Below are 17815 nucleotides of genomic sequence, written 5' to 3'. Positions count from 1 at the left end.
TATAAAAGTATTTGAAAAAGTGAATAGATGACTGGTGAATTTAGATGAGCAAAGATTAAAAAAGACTTGAGTGAAGAATATACACTGGCAGGACTAGTTGATATGGATGATTTATTTCTGTGCCTTAAGTCTTATGTAATCACGTGATTGCTAAGCTACATTAAGGTATTGATTAATGAATTTTGAAATTCTCATCATTTTTTAATCCCTCCATAATTTGGTCCCTCTCTAAAATTCTAAACTTGACAGTTGAACATCCCTCTCTGCTATCCTCTAATTGTGCTCTCATGAGTATCCCTGATTATAACTTTTCTACCATAGCCATCTGCAACTTTAGCTACCTAAGCTCTATGTTCTCCATAAACATCTCCATTTCTTCAGGTATCTTACCTCTTCAGGGATACTTACCTCTTTGTCCTAGCATTTGGTCATCTTCAATATCTCTTCAAGTGACTTGGTACCACATGTGCTTTATAATACATTTCAGAACTGGCTGAACATTTTATTACTTAAAGTTATGTATACATGTTCGTTGCAAGTTCTATGTAAGAGTACACTCCACTTATTTATTTTCCTTAACATTACTGATCTTTGAACAGCTGAAAGTGCAGGGTATTGTTAAGTTTCATTTTTAACAATGAGATTGTGTGGGAAAGAAAATACATTGAATGACTAACAAAATCTCTCGCTCTTCAGTAAGTTGTTACTTCCCTTGCAACCTGTGTACAGCTTCAGGAAAAAGTGCAGCAAAAGTGAACAAATTGGAAAATCAAAATAGAAATAGCTATTAGTTGGGAGTATTATTGGTTACTGCCAATATTGCTCAGTCATGTTCTAGTGTCAGCTAATTTACAGAATTAAATTTGCCAAATCTCTGTCCACCACAGGATTTGTCCCATTAACCAGTTAGGTCTTGCCCCCAGCCCTTGAACACACATGTAAAACATCGTACAGCATGTAACCAGCCTTGCAATGCTGGCACCAATAGTCACATCTATAATAGTTTCATACTTCTTGCAGAGTCCATAAATACCCTCCCCTTCCTCGTTTATTGTTGCTGTGTGTGTGTGTGTGTGAGAGAGCGAGCGCAGGAAATTTCCACTCCCTACCATTTCCATGCAACCTTGTAAATCTTTACTCTCTGAATCATTATCCAATTCCATTTTGAAAGCCACAATTGAATTTTCCACCTTCACCATCAGAGGCAGTGTATTCCAGATGCTAATCACTCACTATGTAGTAACAGTTTTCTTATTGTCTCCTCCGATTCTTTTGTCAGTTTGAACCTTTATCTTCTGGTTCTTGATCGTTCTGTCATTTATTACCCTAGCTCATTTGTACGTACAGAATCAAAACTGCCTAGGTCTGGCCTCCACAGCAACACATCAATGCTTTCCCAGCTCTCATTGGTGCTTTGATGTTTTTTAATCAACTTTCCTTCCCTGTCTCCTTCCAGGTTATGCAAAGCAGAGCCTGGGTGGTCACTTCTGGAACAACCTGAGAGGGTTGGCAGTTTCAAATGGAATGATCAATTTCAATCATTATTTGGGTTCAAACTTGCTTGAAATTTTTAAAGCAGATATCTGCAGGCTAAATACTTCAGTGAAATGAAAAAAATTAAAACATTTTCTTGAAGGAATATGTACAAATTGCACATGCTGCTTATACCAAGGTGCTGGAGTTGCTGAATGACACATAGTAACACAATTCATGTGGCTCAGAGTCCAAGGGAGAGAGAACATGGGTTATCTAATGTAGTTGTGGAAGAGGAACAGAGAGAGCACATTTCTTTTACTCAGTGGGAGAGGGACCAAGCTCTCATTCTATTCCAGCTGCTCCAGCAGTAGATATTGCTCTGCCTGACCTCAGTCCTCCTTCCATTCCTCCTGTAAACCAAGGGGGAATCCTCTTGCAAGATGTTCATGATCAAGTATCCACTTTTCTTTTGCCTATTAAGATGGATTACTGCTGTATTGACTCTTCTTAGGGGAAGTCTTCAGAGAATTTCTAGAATAAATGTTGATAATGTGATGAGAATATTTCCCTATTCGTTTTTAAATTCCTCTTTAGAAAGTGAACATCATAATTGTCACATATCTTTCAGCAGTACTCCGTCCTCAACAGCAACTTGTTCACTTCATTTGTTAAGAGAGCAAGCTATTCATGTTCTATCCACTAACATTTTGTGTAGTCTCTTCAGTGAGTGTCAGCAAGCAAGCTTTAGTGGCAACCATCCTTAACAATCCTCTGGGATGCTGTTAAGAGTGCACGTTCAACTTCTTAAACAAGTATGGTGTCTTGTGGTAAACTTCTCTTTCTGCTTAAGAGCCTGATTTATTTACCAAAAGGAGGCTGAAGAAACTCCTACCTGTTGAGCTTTAAGTAAATATATGCCACTGATATTATATTTAATGTGTGGGCACCTGCATAAAACCGTACACTTTAAGTTGCATTACAAAGGATTGCAGTTGATCGTTTATTCTCTTTACCAGGCGTCATCACAGCGATGTTTGCGAAATTACACAGACAAAGCTGCGAGGTTCAGTTCGAGACTTGAGGTCTCCTAAGAGGTCATCAAAGTCAACAATTGAAGAAGACTTGAAGAAGCTAATTAACCTTGATAGTCCTCCCCCGGACATTGGCAAAGATGGGAAGGTATGCAAGTTCAAAGTGACTCTACTGTATTTATGAAGACGGTGGACCTGATCAAAACTTCCCAATCGTTGCTTTTCGTATGCTCCTTTTTAAATTATCTCCCTTACCCTCATTTAAAATGTGCTGCCCTGCTGCTAACTTTAAGTTAGTTGTATGATAACTTAAACAGTAGTTAACTTCATGGTAAAGCATTTCAGACATTGCTTACTTTTAAACTTGCTGTTTGTGTTTAATACTTTTTAACCTGATAAATGCAGGTTTCCTGTGAAACTTTGGGAGTTTTGTTTATGAAGCCAAATTTTGCAAAGTCACTTACTATTTCATGTGTCATCTCATCTGATGCCTTTGAGGTTTGCTGCAAAGATTCCCTGTCTAGCAGCCTCTTACATGAACACAGTATCTGATGAATGCTTGCAACACTTGCTTGGAGCTTGTAAAATACATTTAAAGGTAATTGTATGACAAGTCTCACATCTTTCATTGACCCTAATCTCTCTGCAGAACTGTGGGGTGATGGCTGCTTTTGCAGTGTCCCAGTCTAGTTTGTTGTTTACAATACTCCCATAGAGCAGAAAGCACAAATGTTTTTGCCAAAAGTATTCAGCGCACTTGACACAGCCAATTACATTGAGGCAACCCTTACTGATGGAACCTATTTCTGTACATTGCAGCAAGGAACGTTTCTTCAAAAGAAAATTAGTAATTTTTCTTTTCATTGAAAGATGTTTTCCTCCAGTGCAACATGAAGCATGTTCGGATTCAGTATAGTACAGTTGATTACAGAATAATGCTCCCACTTGTCTGCTTCAATAATGTGCCTTAAATCAAAGGAAAAAAAAGGCATAAATTTGAATGTTTCCATTCCACACCAGCTTCCAATAGCTGGCTTACCTGAGCAAGATTGGTGGATACTGTGCATTTAACATTGGAACACTGTACAGTGAGTATTGACAAAGGTCCTAATTAAGACGGTCCATGTACTCAACCCATGCAACCAACAGCTTTTGATGCCCTCAGTATGAGCTGATTTTGAAATTGGCTATCACTTGTCAAAAGTAGAGAGTGTGGTGCTGGAAAGACAGCAGGTCAGGTTGCAAGCGAACCCATTCCCAATGAAGGGCTTTTGACCAAAGTATCAATTCTCCTGCTCCTCGGATGCTGCCTGACCTGCTGTATTTTTCCAGCACCACGCTCTCGATTCTGATCTCCAGCTTCAGCAGTCCTCACCTTTCTCCTAGTTGATTTTAACCACATGTCAAAAGACCTGTGAATATCTCAGGTACTTGAGAGGTTTTGTTCTTTGTAAAAGGTTATACCATTGGTTTGTAGAGATTTAAAGTGGAATCATTTTACTCTATTTATGGCTTGCCACAGTTAAAAACCTATCCTTTGCATGGATGCAGGTACAAATATCAGAAAGTTAGATTTATCACTATAGTAAATGTTAATTATTGCAGAAAATGTCCAAAGCATAAATAACTAATGTAAATGAATAATTCACAAAATTGATCATTTAAAAGCCAAGCAGCAGAGCAAATTGCTAAAAATGTTTTGTTTAATTAGGTTGAGTTAGAGTGGGGTGGATAAAAAAACACAAGCACAAGTCCTGATTACTAAAGGAAGGCGATAAGAACCAGGGTTGAGTTAAAGAGTTGATTTGAGCTGGGCCCCCAAGGAATTTGTGTGAAAGTGGGATTGCCTTTCAGCTTGGTTTTCCTTGTTGTCCAATCTGCTTTTTCAGAAAGGTTTTGGAGGAAGTAGGAGGAGGTAAAGGGAAAGATGTGAAAATGGCTCAGACAAACCCATTCATGCACACTCATTCTGACGATCCCTCACAGACAAAGATGATTCTCTTCCACTAGCAGGGTGAGTTCATAGTTCATAGCTTCCAGCCCCACTCCAGGTCCTAGCTCCCAGCCCTGTTATGTGTTCACCATTCCCTTAGATCTCCCCTCACGGAGGTCGAATGTTTAGTCCTCAGCAAAGGCCTCACCTTTATGCTTTTACACTCCCAGATTATTGAGTTCAACATACGCTGTGATCTTGAATGTTTCTTCTGCCCCTTCATCTCCGGACCCACTTTTTCAACCAAGACACCCGCCCACTCACAGAGGACCCCTTCTCCAGCCTCCAACACACCCCATTCACCTACACACCTCATGCCGGCCTGTTACCCGCCCTTGACCTCTTCATTTCAAACTGCAGCTGTGACATCAACTGCCTCAACCTGTCCAACCCCCTCACCCACTCCAACTTCCCGCCCTCACAACGCGTAGCCTTCCACTCCAACCCCAACCTCACTGTCAAACCTGCAGACAAGGTGGGGCGTGGTAGTCATGTGGTGCACTGAACTCTACTCCTATTGAAACCAGGAGCCAACTCACAGACACCAGCTCCTATTGCCCCCTTGATCACAACCTCACCTCCCACCACCAAACCATCATCTCCCGCACCATCCACAACCTCTTCACCTCTAGGGATCTCCCATCCACAGCGTCATTGTCCGTGAACCCCGCACTGCCCAATTCTACCTCCTACTGAAGATCCACAAACCTGACTGCCCCCGTTGACCCATTGCCTCAGCCTGCGCCTGTCCCACTGAATTCATCTCTTCCTACCTCGCCACCGAACTGTGTCCCTTAGTCCAGGAACTGCCCACCTACATTTGTGACACCACCCTTGCTCTTCACCACCTCCCAAGATTTTCGTTTCCCCCGCCCCCAATGTCTCATCTTCACCATGGACATCCAGTCTCTGTGCACATTGATCTGCCATGATGAAGCTCTCCAAGCCCTCCGTTTCTTCCTCTGAAGCCATCCCAACCAGTAGCCTTCCACCAATACCCTCATCCGCCTGGCTGAACGGGTCCTCACCCTCAACAACTTTTCCTTCCAATCCTCCCACTTCCTCCAAACCAAAGGGGTAGCCATGGGCACCTGCATGGGACCCTGCTATGCCTGTCTGTGTGTCAGGTATGTGGAACAGTCCATCTTCCACAGTTAGATCAGCTACATCAATGACTGTATCGGCACCACCTCATGGTCCACGAGGAGATTGAAAAGTTCACCAATTTTACCACCTTCCACCCGACCTCAAATTCACCTGGACCATCTCAGACACCTCCCTCCCCTTCCTGTCCTCTCCATCACTATCTCCAGCAACCAACTAACCATAGACATCTACTACAAGCCCACTGACTCCCACAGCTACCTAGACTACACCTACCCCCACACTACCTCCTGCAAAAATACCATCACTTATTCCCAATTCCTCTGCCTCTGCCATATCTGTTCCCAGAATGACCAATTCCGCCTCAAAGTCCCATAAGGCCGCCTCCTTCCAAGATTGGAACTTCCCTGCCCACATGGTTCACAATGTCCTCCAGCACATCTCCACTTTATGCACCACTGCCCTTGAAGCCCACCCCTCCCAACGCAACAAGGACAGAGCTCCCCTGGTCCTCACCTTCCATCCCACCAACCTCCACATACATCACATCATCCTCCGCCACTTCCGCTACCTCCAAATGGACCCCACCACCAAAGACATATTTCCCTCGCCACCCCTATCAGGGTTCCAGAGAGAGAATTCCCTCTGTGATTCCCTTGTCAGGTCCACACCTCCGCCACCCACAGCCTACTGTTGGCACCTTTCCCTCTCACCGTAAGTAGTACAAAACCTGTGCCCACACCACTCCCCTCACCTCACCTCCATCCAAGGTCCCAAGGGATCCTTCCATGTCCGTCAGAAATTTACCTGCATCTGTACCAACGTCACCCACTGCATCTGTTGCACCCGGTGTGGTCTCCTCTACATCGGGGAGATAGAACGCCTTCTTGCAGATCATTTCGGAGAACATCTTTGGGACACCCACACCCACCAACCCCACTGCCCCGTGGCTGAACACTTCAACTCCCCCTTTACTCCATCGAGGACATGCATTAGATTACTTAGTGTGGAAACAGGCCCTTCGGCCCAACAAGTCCACACTGACCCGCCGAAGCGCAACCCACCCCTACCCCTACATTTACCCCTTACCTAACACTACGGGCAATTTAGCATGGCCAATTCACCTGACCCGCACATCTTTGGACTGTGGGAGGAAACCGGAGCACCCGGAGGAAACCCACGCAGACACGGGGAGAACGTGCAAACTCCACACAGTCAGTCGCCTGAGGTGGGAATTGAATCCGGATTTCTGGCGCTGTGAGGCAGCAGTTCTAACCACTGTGCCGCATGTCCTGGGCCGCCTCGATAACCAAACAGTTACCGCCCAATGCCTGGAGGAAGAATACCTCCTATCCTGTCTTGGGATACTGCAACCACACACAATAAATGTGGACTTCAATAGTTTCCTCATTTTCCCTCCCCCTCCACATTATCCCAGTCCCAAGCCTCCAACTTGGCACTGCCCACCTGACCTATCCATCACTCTTTCCCCACCCCACCCCCAACCTATCACCTTCTCCCTCACCTTCATCTATTTATAGCTTTCTCAGCTACTACCTCTTCCCACCCACATGCCTCCCAACCCCTTCCCACCTCACCCCATTCCCATTTATCTTTCAATCCCCATCCCACAAACCTCATTCCTGATGAAGGGCTTATGCCCGAAACACAGATTCTCCTGCTCCTCAGATGCTGCCTTACCTTCTGTGCTTTCCCACCAGCACACTCTGAACTCTGACCTCCAGCATCTGCAGTCCTCACTTTCTCCTGACTTCATAGGTGGCTGGACAGATCTATAGAGCCTCTGTAAGCTCTGTTACACTTGGGGCAGAAGGTGGTTGCAGAAAGGGATGGGTAAGGCATTGATGTGGTAGTGCGCTCCTTACGCTGTTTTCGCCTGGCTTCTGGCAAGTCGAGGTGCTTGACACCTTCCCGAATGCCGCTCCTCTGCTTTGGATGGTCTTGGACCTTTGATTTGCAAGTGTCTGTGTGAATCTCTCAATTTGCTAATGAGGCCTTGAAGGTATCACTAAAGTGCTTCCTGTGTCAGTCATGTGGATGATGCGCCCAGTCCATCATAGCCAATCAGGAGTGGTCACTTGATTCTAGTGATGTTGGCCTAGTCGGGGACGCTGTCATTGGTGTGTCTTTCTTCCCAGAGGATTCGCAGGACCTTGCATGACAGTGTTGATGGTACTGCTCCAGTACCTTGAGGTGTCTGCTGTAGACAATCCATGTCTCCGAGCCACGTAGGAGAGTGGGAACCACCACAGCTCTATAAGCCATGATCTTGGTGTCAGATCTGATGTTGTCCTCAAACACCCTTTTGCTTTGGTGTCTGAAGGCAGCGCTAGCACACTGGAGGCAGTGCTGGATCTCTTCATCAATAGCTGCTTTGGCTGACAGAACAGTTCTGAGGTATTGGACGCAGTCAATGTTCTTTAAGGCGTCCCCATGAATAATGATTACTCGCCCACACGCTTGAATTTGTGTGAAACGTTGAGTCATCTTGGGGAGATTCCAGAGTGCATTACAAACAATATATTACAATTGATGATGCAGTCCCAATTTGTATGTAGATTAACATGTTAGCCACTTCATATGCAGCAAAGTACCTGATGTAGTAAGAAGATGAATGTGAATATGATAGTGATGGTTGAGGAAAGAATTCTTTCCCTGTGATGTTTCAATCATGCAGGGGATTTCTAATGTCCAGCTGATTAGACAGAACTGAGAGCAGTGGAACTGAACATATAAATGTTGGTATTCACTTCTTTGCTGGATAAGTTGTCCACCCAGATATGTTTTTCTCTTTCACATGCTCCGCACCCCAGCCCCCAAACTTTGGCCTCCATTTTGTCTAAATTGTAATTCAGAGACTTAAATGTAATCTAAGCAGACGCATCAGCCAGGTACTTGCTGTGGTTTTGGGATGTCCTGTTTTTCATTAAAGCTATGATAAGTTAAAAAGCACTACCCAGATAGAAAAAGAAAACTTCCCACATTATCCAAGAAAAATATTACAAATTTTCTTTGCTATATATTTTCCCAGAACTGACACCATTAAGATAGGCCCTGTAGTCATCCATTTTTTTGCAATGAATTCTATAGAATGCAAGTTGTTTTTACACTACAAATTCCTCCCATTTCTACACACTTATCATTCTTTCTGTTCCCTTGTATCTGTCATCAAGCCTCTTAATAAATACATCAATTTTATTGCCTTCATTCTTGTTGAAAGAAATTCTTCCTAATATTCTGTTTGATTTGTGAATGCTATCTTATATTTAAGCTTACATATTTTGAAGTCAGCAACAAGTGGAAATAGTTTTTCTAAACTGTTCTGTTGAACCTCTTCATGCTTTTAAAGGCCTTCAGTATTCCAGATGAAAGATCGCAGTCTGTTCAATTATACTTAACAATTACATTATCTCAATTATCGCAAGCCAATGTAAATCTTTTCTGCCCTGACATTCTTTTTGTACTACGCCAGAACTGTTCAAAATATGTGTGGTCTAATCAAAGTTAGATATGTTGAATATTTCCTTTTTGTTTTCATATTCTACACATCTAGAATGTGTAGCTTTTGCTTGTATTCTTTATCAATTCATCAAAGAGTCTTGCTGCTACTTAAGTATTTCCAGAAAAGTGATCATGGGACATTGCTCTCTTCAAATCAACATTTCTCAAGATCAGTAATTAGGTTCCAAAGACTGCTTTGTTGGAATGCTGTGACATCATTAAGGAGCTTCAGGAATTGCATTCTTTTCTCTGTGTCTGTGCCCCCACCCCCCTCTTTCTATCACAAACATGATAGCACAGAAAGAGATAAACTAGTGCAGATGGATTGAATTAACTTCATCAATGCATTTGAAACAAATCTGATGTTATGTGAACAGGATTGATATATAAAAGTTAGGGTCATGGGTTGAGAGAGAATTTTGGATCGCAAATGAGAGTAGTGATAGATGGCAAAAGTAAATACTAAGAAGACCCATTGGTGAAGTAATTAACTATAATATAACTATTATCTGTAAGAATGGATCTGGGTCAGACAAATTAGAATCAAAGGTTGGCAGGAAAGAAGAAAGTATCGGAACAATGTACTGCCTTCAAAGGAGAGGGAGGTTGGACACAATCGAGGTATATTTGTGTGAAAGGGAAGAGCAGGGCAAACAAATCTACAGCTCTTTGAATGAAAGATGATGTAGGAAGGTAAGGTTAGAAAGAAACAATATGTGTATCATGTTGATGTAGGATAATGCACTAAAGCAACAGGCCAAATGTAAAGGGTTTAAAGTGGATGTGGTAAGCTAATAAGAGCTACAAAGAGTCTGAAAAGAACTGGCAACAAAAAAAAATTGGAATCCTAACATTATCTGCATACATAATAATTGTAAAAGGGTCATAAAACGGATTGGACTGATTTAGGGACCAAAAAATGGGTTTACACACAGAGGCATGGACCAAAACTGAGGTATTCAAATGAATACATTGTCTCTCTTTTCCAAGGCAGTTGCTGCTACTTAAATCAGTGAAAAGCAAGTTAACTAATACGCTAAAAGGATTTAAAATTGATAAGGAAGAGTATTGGCAAGGTTATTTGTGCTTAAACAAAAATAGATGATGCTGGAATTCAAAGCAGACAGGCAGGAGGCTGGAAGAACACAGCTACCCAGGCAGAATCAGGAGGTGAAGTTGACATTTCAGGTGTAACCCTTCTTCAGGACTGGGAGTGGGTATGGGGGGAGTTGCACATAAAGGGGGAGGCAGGGCAGGGTGGTGAAGTGAGGGTAGGTGAAGACAGGTAGAGGATACAGCTGGTTGGTCAATGGCAGGAATGAATCCAGTAGGTGGCATGGAACAGTGGAAGGGAGGGGGAGGGAGGTTATTTAAAATTGGAGAACTCAATGTTGAGTCCTCCGGGCTGTAGGGTGCCCAGGCGGAAGATAAGGTATTGCTCCTCCAACAGGAGCTGTGGTTTGTTTTGGCAATGGAGGAGGCCAAGGAAGATCATGTCAGAAAGGGAATGGTTGGGGAAATTGAAATGGGCGGTGACTGGAAGGTCCACTCGGCCACTGTGGGTTCAGCTGCGATGCTCAGCGAACCGTTCCCTAAGTTTGCATTCAGTCTCCCTGATGTAGAGAAGACTACATCGGGAGCACCTGATGCAGTACACTAGGTTGGAAGAGAGGCAAGTGAATCTATGTCTGACCTGGAAGGACTGTTCGGGGGCCCTGGATGGAGGTGAGGAGATGTTGTACTGGCAGGTTTTGCATTTTTATGATTGCAGGGGATGGTACCTGGGGGTTTGGTGACAGGGTTGGTGTCAGCCAAGGACTGCCAAAGGGAATGGTCTTTGCAGAAGGCTTTGAGGGATGGGGAGGAGATGATGATCTTGGTGGTGGGGTTTATTTGGAGTTGACGGAAGTGTTTGAGGATGATACGTTGGATGCAGAGACTGGTGGGGTGGTAAGTAAGGATAAGGGGGACTCTGTCCTTATTGTGTTGGGAGGGGGAGGTGTTTAAAGCAGTGGAACGGGGAATTGAGTAGAGAGGCAAGAGGCTGGAAGAACACAGCTAGCCAGGCAGCATCAGGAGGTGGAGAAGCTGACATTTCAGGTGTAACCCGGGGGCATCACAACCAAGGTTTGCACAGGCATTTATTTAATTTCAAACAGGAGTCACTAAGCAGTATCAAAAGCAGAATACGCTGTCTGGCTTGCCCTCCAAAACTCCAGTGGCTTTTCTTACCTTTGGCAGCTCCTGAATTTCCACCTGGGCTAAAATACCTTATGAGGCTAGATCAGAGTTAGATTTGGGGTTCAATGCTAAACCTTTGAGTTAACTGGTGCGGAAGAAAAAGCTAACTAACATAGGTTTCATGGTATTGACTTCTGCATCCCTTAGGCCGTGGTCTGTGTCTTTTGTTACTATCAAGGCCATGTTGAGACTCTAGTTCCCTTCATCCAGGTCTTTATGTAGGCAAATTAAAATCTGTCTTTTTAATTCTTGGATGGATTTTCCTTCAGGACTGAGGATGAGTGTGGGAGGAGTTACAGATAAAGGGGGAGATGGGGCCAGGGTGTTGAAGTGGGGATAGGTGAAGACAGATGGAGGGTACGACTGGTTGGTCAATGGCAGGAATGAATCCAGTAGGTGGCAGGGAGCAGTGGAAGGGAGGGGGAGGGGCTGGGAAGGGAGTCTGGGGATGAGGAGAGCTGTCTCAATGGCAGAGGGAGGAAAAGCATCTATGTAGAGATAGCAGAGCAAACCTGTCAAGTCCAATGATTCTCCTTCAGAACTAGATTGGTCGCTGGACTCAACATTAACTCTGCTTACTCCCCACAGATGCTGTTGGACATGCTGAGTTCCTGCAGCAATTTTTGTTTTTGTTTCAGATTTCTAGCATTCGCAGTTCTTTATGTTATATCCGCAGTTCTGATAAAATAAACCGAATTAGAACTACATGAGATGCAGCCCAATTGATAAAATTGCAAACAGAAATTTGAGGCACTAGCCATAATTTTCTATTCTTCATTTGGCTCTAGGATGCATCAGTGAGGATTGGAGAATTACAAAATGTGTAATCATTAGCCTAGTAACAACAGGCAATTCAGTTTAACTTAAGTAATGAGGATATTTTTGCAAGCAATAATATGGAAGTAAGTTACTGGTCACTTTGACTCTTAGAATAACTAGTGCAGACTTAATCTGTCAAGAATATGATTTGAAAATGAAACCTGCTCTCTTAAGCAAACATAAAATCAGTTTTTCTAAATCTTATCCCTGGACGTGAAGCTTGTCCTGTCTGTTGTTTGACACACATTCTCTGTTCCTTATCTCCAATTTTAAATGGGTGAATTTACTTTGGTTTTCCTTTTGTCTTGATATAGCTGTCTCTCCCAGATACGCCAACAACGAGGAAGCCATTGCACCGGACCTTGTCTGATGAGAGCATCTACAGTGGCCAGAGAGAGCCTTCATTCTCGAATGCGCACACATCACTCCTGGACCAAGCCTTGCCCAACGACGTCCTGTTCTCCAGCACCCATCCCTCCCTGCACTACACACTGCCAGGCCGTAAGCATGGACAGTCGATAAAATCTCATCATGGTGGGTAGTGCTCACAGGCCCCGCTGTTTTGTCTGAGTAAAGCGATCTATGGTGCATTTGCTGCTTTTATTGTGACAAAGGGAGTTTATATCCTGATTTTTGTTTGCTTTTATCCCCCAAGGTGTGATTTTACTTGAGGTGCAGTTCTGTTGGAGCAGACATTCTCTTTCCTCTCCAACTATGGCTATGGTTTGAGCTTAGACAGTGAAAGTCAGGATGGTTTCAACCACATGGGGCATCACCACCAAGATCTGCACACAGGATTTGCACAAACATGTATTTAATTTCCAACAGGAGTCACTAAGCAGTATCAAAAGCAGAATATGTTGCCTGGCCTGCTCTCCAAAACTCCAGTGGCTCTTATCACCTTTGGCAGCTCCTGCATTGCCACCTGGGCTAAAATGCCTTATGAGGACAGATCAGAGTTAGATTTAGGGTTTAATGCTGAACCTTTGAGTTAAATGGTGAGGAAGAAGGAGCTAACTAACATAGGCTTCATGGTGTAGACCTTCTGCATCCCTTAGGCCGTGCTCTGTACCTATTGTTACAATCAAGGCCATGTTGAGATTCTAGTTCCCTTTATGTAGGCAAATTAAAATCTGTTTTTTTTTTAAATTTTTGGATGGATTTTCCTCCAAATTTTGTTTCACCACTAGTTCAGCCAGTTAAACCTCTGAAGATTAAACAATGTAAGTTGCAATCTAAGCTCACGTGCTATTGCAGAGATTGAATTTCATCATTTCTCAGTCAGTACATGTACTCTGGAAATGGGTTCATTGGAAGAAGAAGATTGTGGTTTTAAAATAAAGCACAATTTTTTAGAAAATGAAGTGTAACAATCATTTTCTTTCTTTGGCTTGATCCAATTTTCTAGTCTAATTTTAAATTAATTACGATAAATCAATAAATTAACTTATCTGATAATCAATGTTTGGTTAATATTTTACGTTATCCTACAGTTGAACTTTCTGCATCCGATGGTTCACTTTCTGATATTCATGAACGAAGGCGGCAGCCACTGCCAGATCCAGGCCTTATGCCCCTGCCAGATACAGCCATGGGTTTGGAATGGTCCAACCTTGTGGATGCAGCAAAGGCATTTGAAGGTAACACTTTTTTGCTCTATGCTGTCATGTGAAAATAATCAGTAATAGTTTTATTTTTTTCTAATGGCAATTTCACACAAGGAGCTGGAGTGAGACAGGTGGAAATTCTTAATTTTCACAGTTTCAGAATTTCACGCAGATTGTTGAGAACTGATTTGTGCACAGATATCAATCATAATTTATATTTGTCAGTATTTTAGTTGCTTTAGACATTGATGTTTCAAGCTGAAGTCACTCTTTGTACATTTGGTTCATTCATGAATTATTGATGCTTGAACTTATCCAATGTGTTCATATGTATCTCGCTCAAGGCATGAAAAACTGATGTGTAGCAATGGGTTTTATTTTAGCAGCCATTCTGTGCCAGAAAAATCCCCCAAAAAGCCATATAATGGTTGACCTTAAAATTACACTTAAGGAATATCGGTTCAAGAAGAAATGTTGACCAGAAAATCAGGAGAGCTGCTTGTTCTTTAGCTGTGTCTTGAGTTTTTTAAAAGTCAGTGTAATGCTCCCGGGCCTACAAGCCTCATTCCTAATGAATAGCTTATGTCTGTAACATCGATTCTCCTGCTCCTCTGCTGCCTGACCTGCTGTGCTTTTCCATCGCCACACTCTTGACTCTGATCTCCAGCATCTGCAATCCTCACTTTCTACTATCTTTAAAAATCACTCAACCCAACAGAATGGACAGATGTTTTTTTCTTCTTGCATGAAGTACTTACTCCTGCTGCACTTTATGTGGGCCAAAATCATGGAAAACCTCATGGACAAAATTTAAGGACTTTATGACCCAAAAGTTGTAAAACACTAGCTTTAAGAATTCATTACTATATTTCTTTGTCTTCACTCCCCAACACCCACAATGAACACATTCTTATACATCTTCCTTTCCAATTTAATTCACTGTTATTACCTCCACTTATCATTCAAATTATTCTTCCCCCTGGTAGTTATCAGTGAGACTCTCATTATTGCCATGGCATTATAAAATTTCACGGGATAGTCTAGTTGCTGTTTCCCCACATACTGAAGTTGCCCTGTTGTCTTCCAGTAGTCAGTCATGGACCTAAGGGACAATATTTTCACACACATGGTGCATGTATGGAATGAGCTGCCAGAGGAAGTGATGGAGGCTGGTACAGTTGCAACATTTAAAAGGCTTCTGGATGGGTATATGAATAGGAAGGGCTTAGAGGAATATGGGCCAAGTGCTGGCAAATGGGACTAGATTAGTTTGAGATATCAGGGCGGCATGGACCAGTTGGACCAAAGGGTCTGTTTCGGTGCTGTACAACTCTATGACTCTGTAGTGTAGATGAGAACTGGCAAAGTGCACCCAAAGCTGGGTACGTTCTAGCACTAGCTATGTCTAACAATTCTAAGCATTGTCACGTTACCTGCATGTTTGTCTTTTAATTGTAATATAGGTTAGTTCTGTAGATTTTATATGACATTGATTCATGCTTTATCAAAAAGCAGAGTGAAGTTCAATTGTTATGGCATGGCTTGATATTTAGAACTCTGAGAACTGGGATTTAAACAATTCTGCCTTATCCTCTTGGGTATATTAAATTCCCTAGGGCCCTCAGTGATTGTGGATCTGTTACCACAGCATCTTGAGAAATTGTACTGATATCTCGTTTGCATGCCTGAGGCTTATGGGAAATTAGGTCTGTCATTTAAAAGCTGGTCACATTTTCACATAGTGAAAGCTTGGATTAATGGTGCTTCCATGATTTGACAGGCTTATCTGTGGAGTGGATTAGTGCCTTCTGAAAATCTTTTGTTCTGGCTACAAGAGATGGCCTAAGCGCACTCATTAATATGACATAATTTGAGGGCTTAGCATATAGAGAGAGTTACACAAAGAATGTGGCATCTGGTGTACGAGGCATAATCTTTATATTTTTCTGCTGTTAAGGCTTTCTTTTAGATTTTTACATTGTGAATGGTTTAATGGGACCCATATGTGCTTTTCATTGTTTAAAAACTCCTGATAATGATGAAAATGATGGGATAATCCACCTGCTTTTAGGAAATGAGCAAAGGTCAGCAGCCTTTCTCATATCTTTTCAAGGCCCAGAAGCTGCTCCATGCTGCAAATAAGTTGGTCAACAAAACTAAGCAATTTGGGTTAGGGTCTGTATTGAACTCTGCGAGTTGCCATGAAAATGATTGCAGCAATCTTCTAATATCCTGTTAATACAAAGTGCACAGTGATTTTATTTAAGCTAATGTACCTTCGCTTAAATTTTCTTTCCCGTGTTCCATTATGCATAACAGTAAGTGAGAGGAGGAAGTCTTATTTTCAGACCATAAGCAAGCCAATCTGATTAAAATTCAGGCAGCATAAAATATCCTTAATTATACCTAGATACAAAATGTGTATTGTTTCTCTTTCTTACTTAGTCTTTGAAGTAAGAATTGGGATTTCTTGATACTCCTTCCCAATCGAGCTTGCATAGTTTTGTTTCACTTTATGCTTGCAGGAAGGATTCTTCCTCATTAAAATGCCTGTACTGGCAATCTTGTTGCATGGAGAGTTTGGATACACTTTGCTTTCCTGATGCCACCATTCGCGAGGTTTTCTGAGATCCCTAACACAATTAATGGCTTAACATCATGCTTGCCATCAGTTAAGAATGTTGAAGTCAGCTCATGAGGCTGGAGGATCAATGGGATTCCCAATATTGTATTGGAAATTCCACCAGTGGAGGTAGTAGCTATTGATGTACATGGTAGTGAGAGGGGCCACCTCCTGCTTTTAACAAGAGGCTACAGCTACAATGCTATCTTTTGTAGAAGGGGTGACCTATGGCCACAGCCATCGCCATTGCAGTATGTTGGTTGCAAAAGTAATTTTGTAAAAATAAATGAAGAACTGAACCTTCATGTTTGCTGCTGCGTAACCAGCTACTTTCACTGGCTGGGTAGGCCATTTAATTACTTTTGTTGGTAGATAGCTATTATGTCCCAAATTTACAACCTTTTCAAAAATAGCGCAATGATAAAACCAGGAAATTGGCATCAGCAGAGGCAAAGTCTAAAACTGCCTTATCCTTTGAAAATCCTGCCCTATGTCTCCAGGCCTCAAAGTAGACTCTTGCCCACAGGGAGGAGGTCTTCCAGGCTCTTTCTCTCTTTAATGAATTTGTACTCTGGTCCTCTGAAGCCATAACTTTGTGACTCCTGAGAATGCTACTAATGACCTATGGCTGTCACATCCAGTAGAATATATTCATATGCATATGCTATGTGGAAAATTGCAGTTTGTGCTAAAGAGTCATTGTTGTATTTTTTTAATTGGTTCCTTCAAATTCCTCCTGTTGATTGGCCCTTATTTTATGCAACTCAGGATTTGTTTTTCCAAAACCAACACAAACCTGAAGATGAAAAATATATTGGTTCAGATCTTCCTGTTGATGCGAAGAATGTCTATCCCATGTTGACATTGTTATCCTCTTAACACTTTATGCCAGAGCTTTTGCATCTTCTGCTCTTGAAGGAATGCAGTAATATATGCCATTACTGGGAAATTGTTGATCAAAATTCCAGCAGAGCCACAGATTGTTTTTCCGACAAAAAGGTGGATGCCAAGGCCAGGGAATGGAAAGGGAAGGTGGTCATGTTGAATGTTGTCGGAGGGTACTGTCGGTATTTGGTGAAGGTTGCCTGTGGGACTGGGCAAAGGTGACTATTTTGGGAGCATGTGGCTGAAGATTGCTGCAGGTGCTGGAATGCTTTGGCACTCTTGCTGGTTTATTTGAGAGTTTATCTGGTTTTAAACATGCTATATTTAAAAAAAAACTCTCAATTAATCTGTATTAAAAGAAAAGCAGGGTTTTTAAAGTGCCATCAGTTCAAGTCTCCCATGTTTGGAACATCTGATCCTACTTTGTTGGAGTCATGGAGAATCTAGCAAGTTTAAACCAATAATTGGCATTTTAAATTTAAACTTAATTGGACTAAGTCAAACTTAAATTGAA

At 42.3% G+C, this 17815-nt stretch overlaps 1 protein-coding gene across 5 annotated transcripts in view; it reads left to right on the top strand.

Moving 5' to 3' along the window:
• The window catches only part of sipa1l1 (signal-induced proliferation-associated 1 like 1), a 370728-nt gene that overhangs the window by 343993 nt on the left and 8920 nt on the right, over positions 1–17815 (top strand). For 4 of the 5 annotated variants that reach the window (XM_060828813.1, XM_060828816.1, XM_060828814.1 and 1 more), the window contains 3 exons: positions 2493–2655; positions 12501–12720; positions 13680–13826. In XM_060828813.1, coding sequence (XP_060684796.1) covers positions 2493–2655; positions 12501–12720; positions 13680–13826 — 530 coding nt within the window. The remainder of the gene's footprint in view (positions 1–2492; positions 2656–12500; positions 12721–13679; positions 13827–17815) is intronic. The other variant, XM_060828818.1, reaches the window with a different exon arrangement.

This window comes from Hemiscyllium ocellatum, chromosome 8, assembly GCF_020745735.1.
Source record: "Hemiscyllium ocellatum isolate sHemOce1 chromosome 8, sHemOce1.pat.X.cur, whole genome shotgun sequence".
Classification (NCBI taxonomy): Eukaryota; Metazoa; Chordata; class Chondrichthyes; order Orectolobiformes; family Hemiscylliidae; genus Hemiscyllium; species Hemiscyllium ocellatum.
Note: the sequence above shows the minus strand (reverse complement) of the source record. Positions and strands in the feature narration are given on the sequence as shown.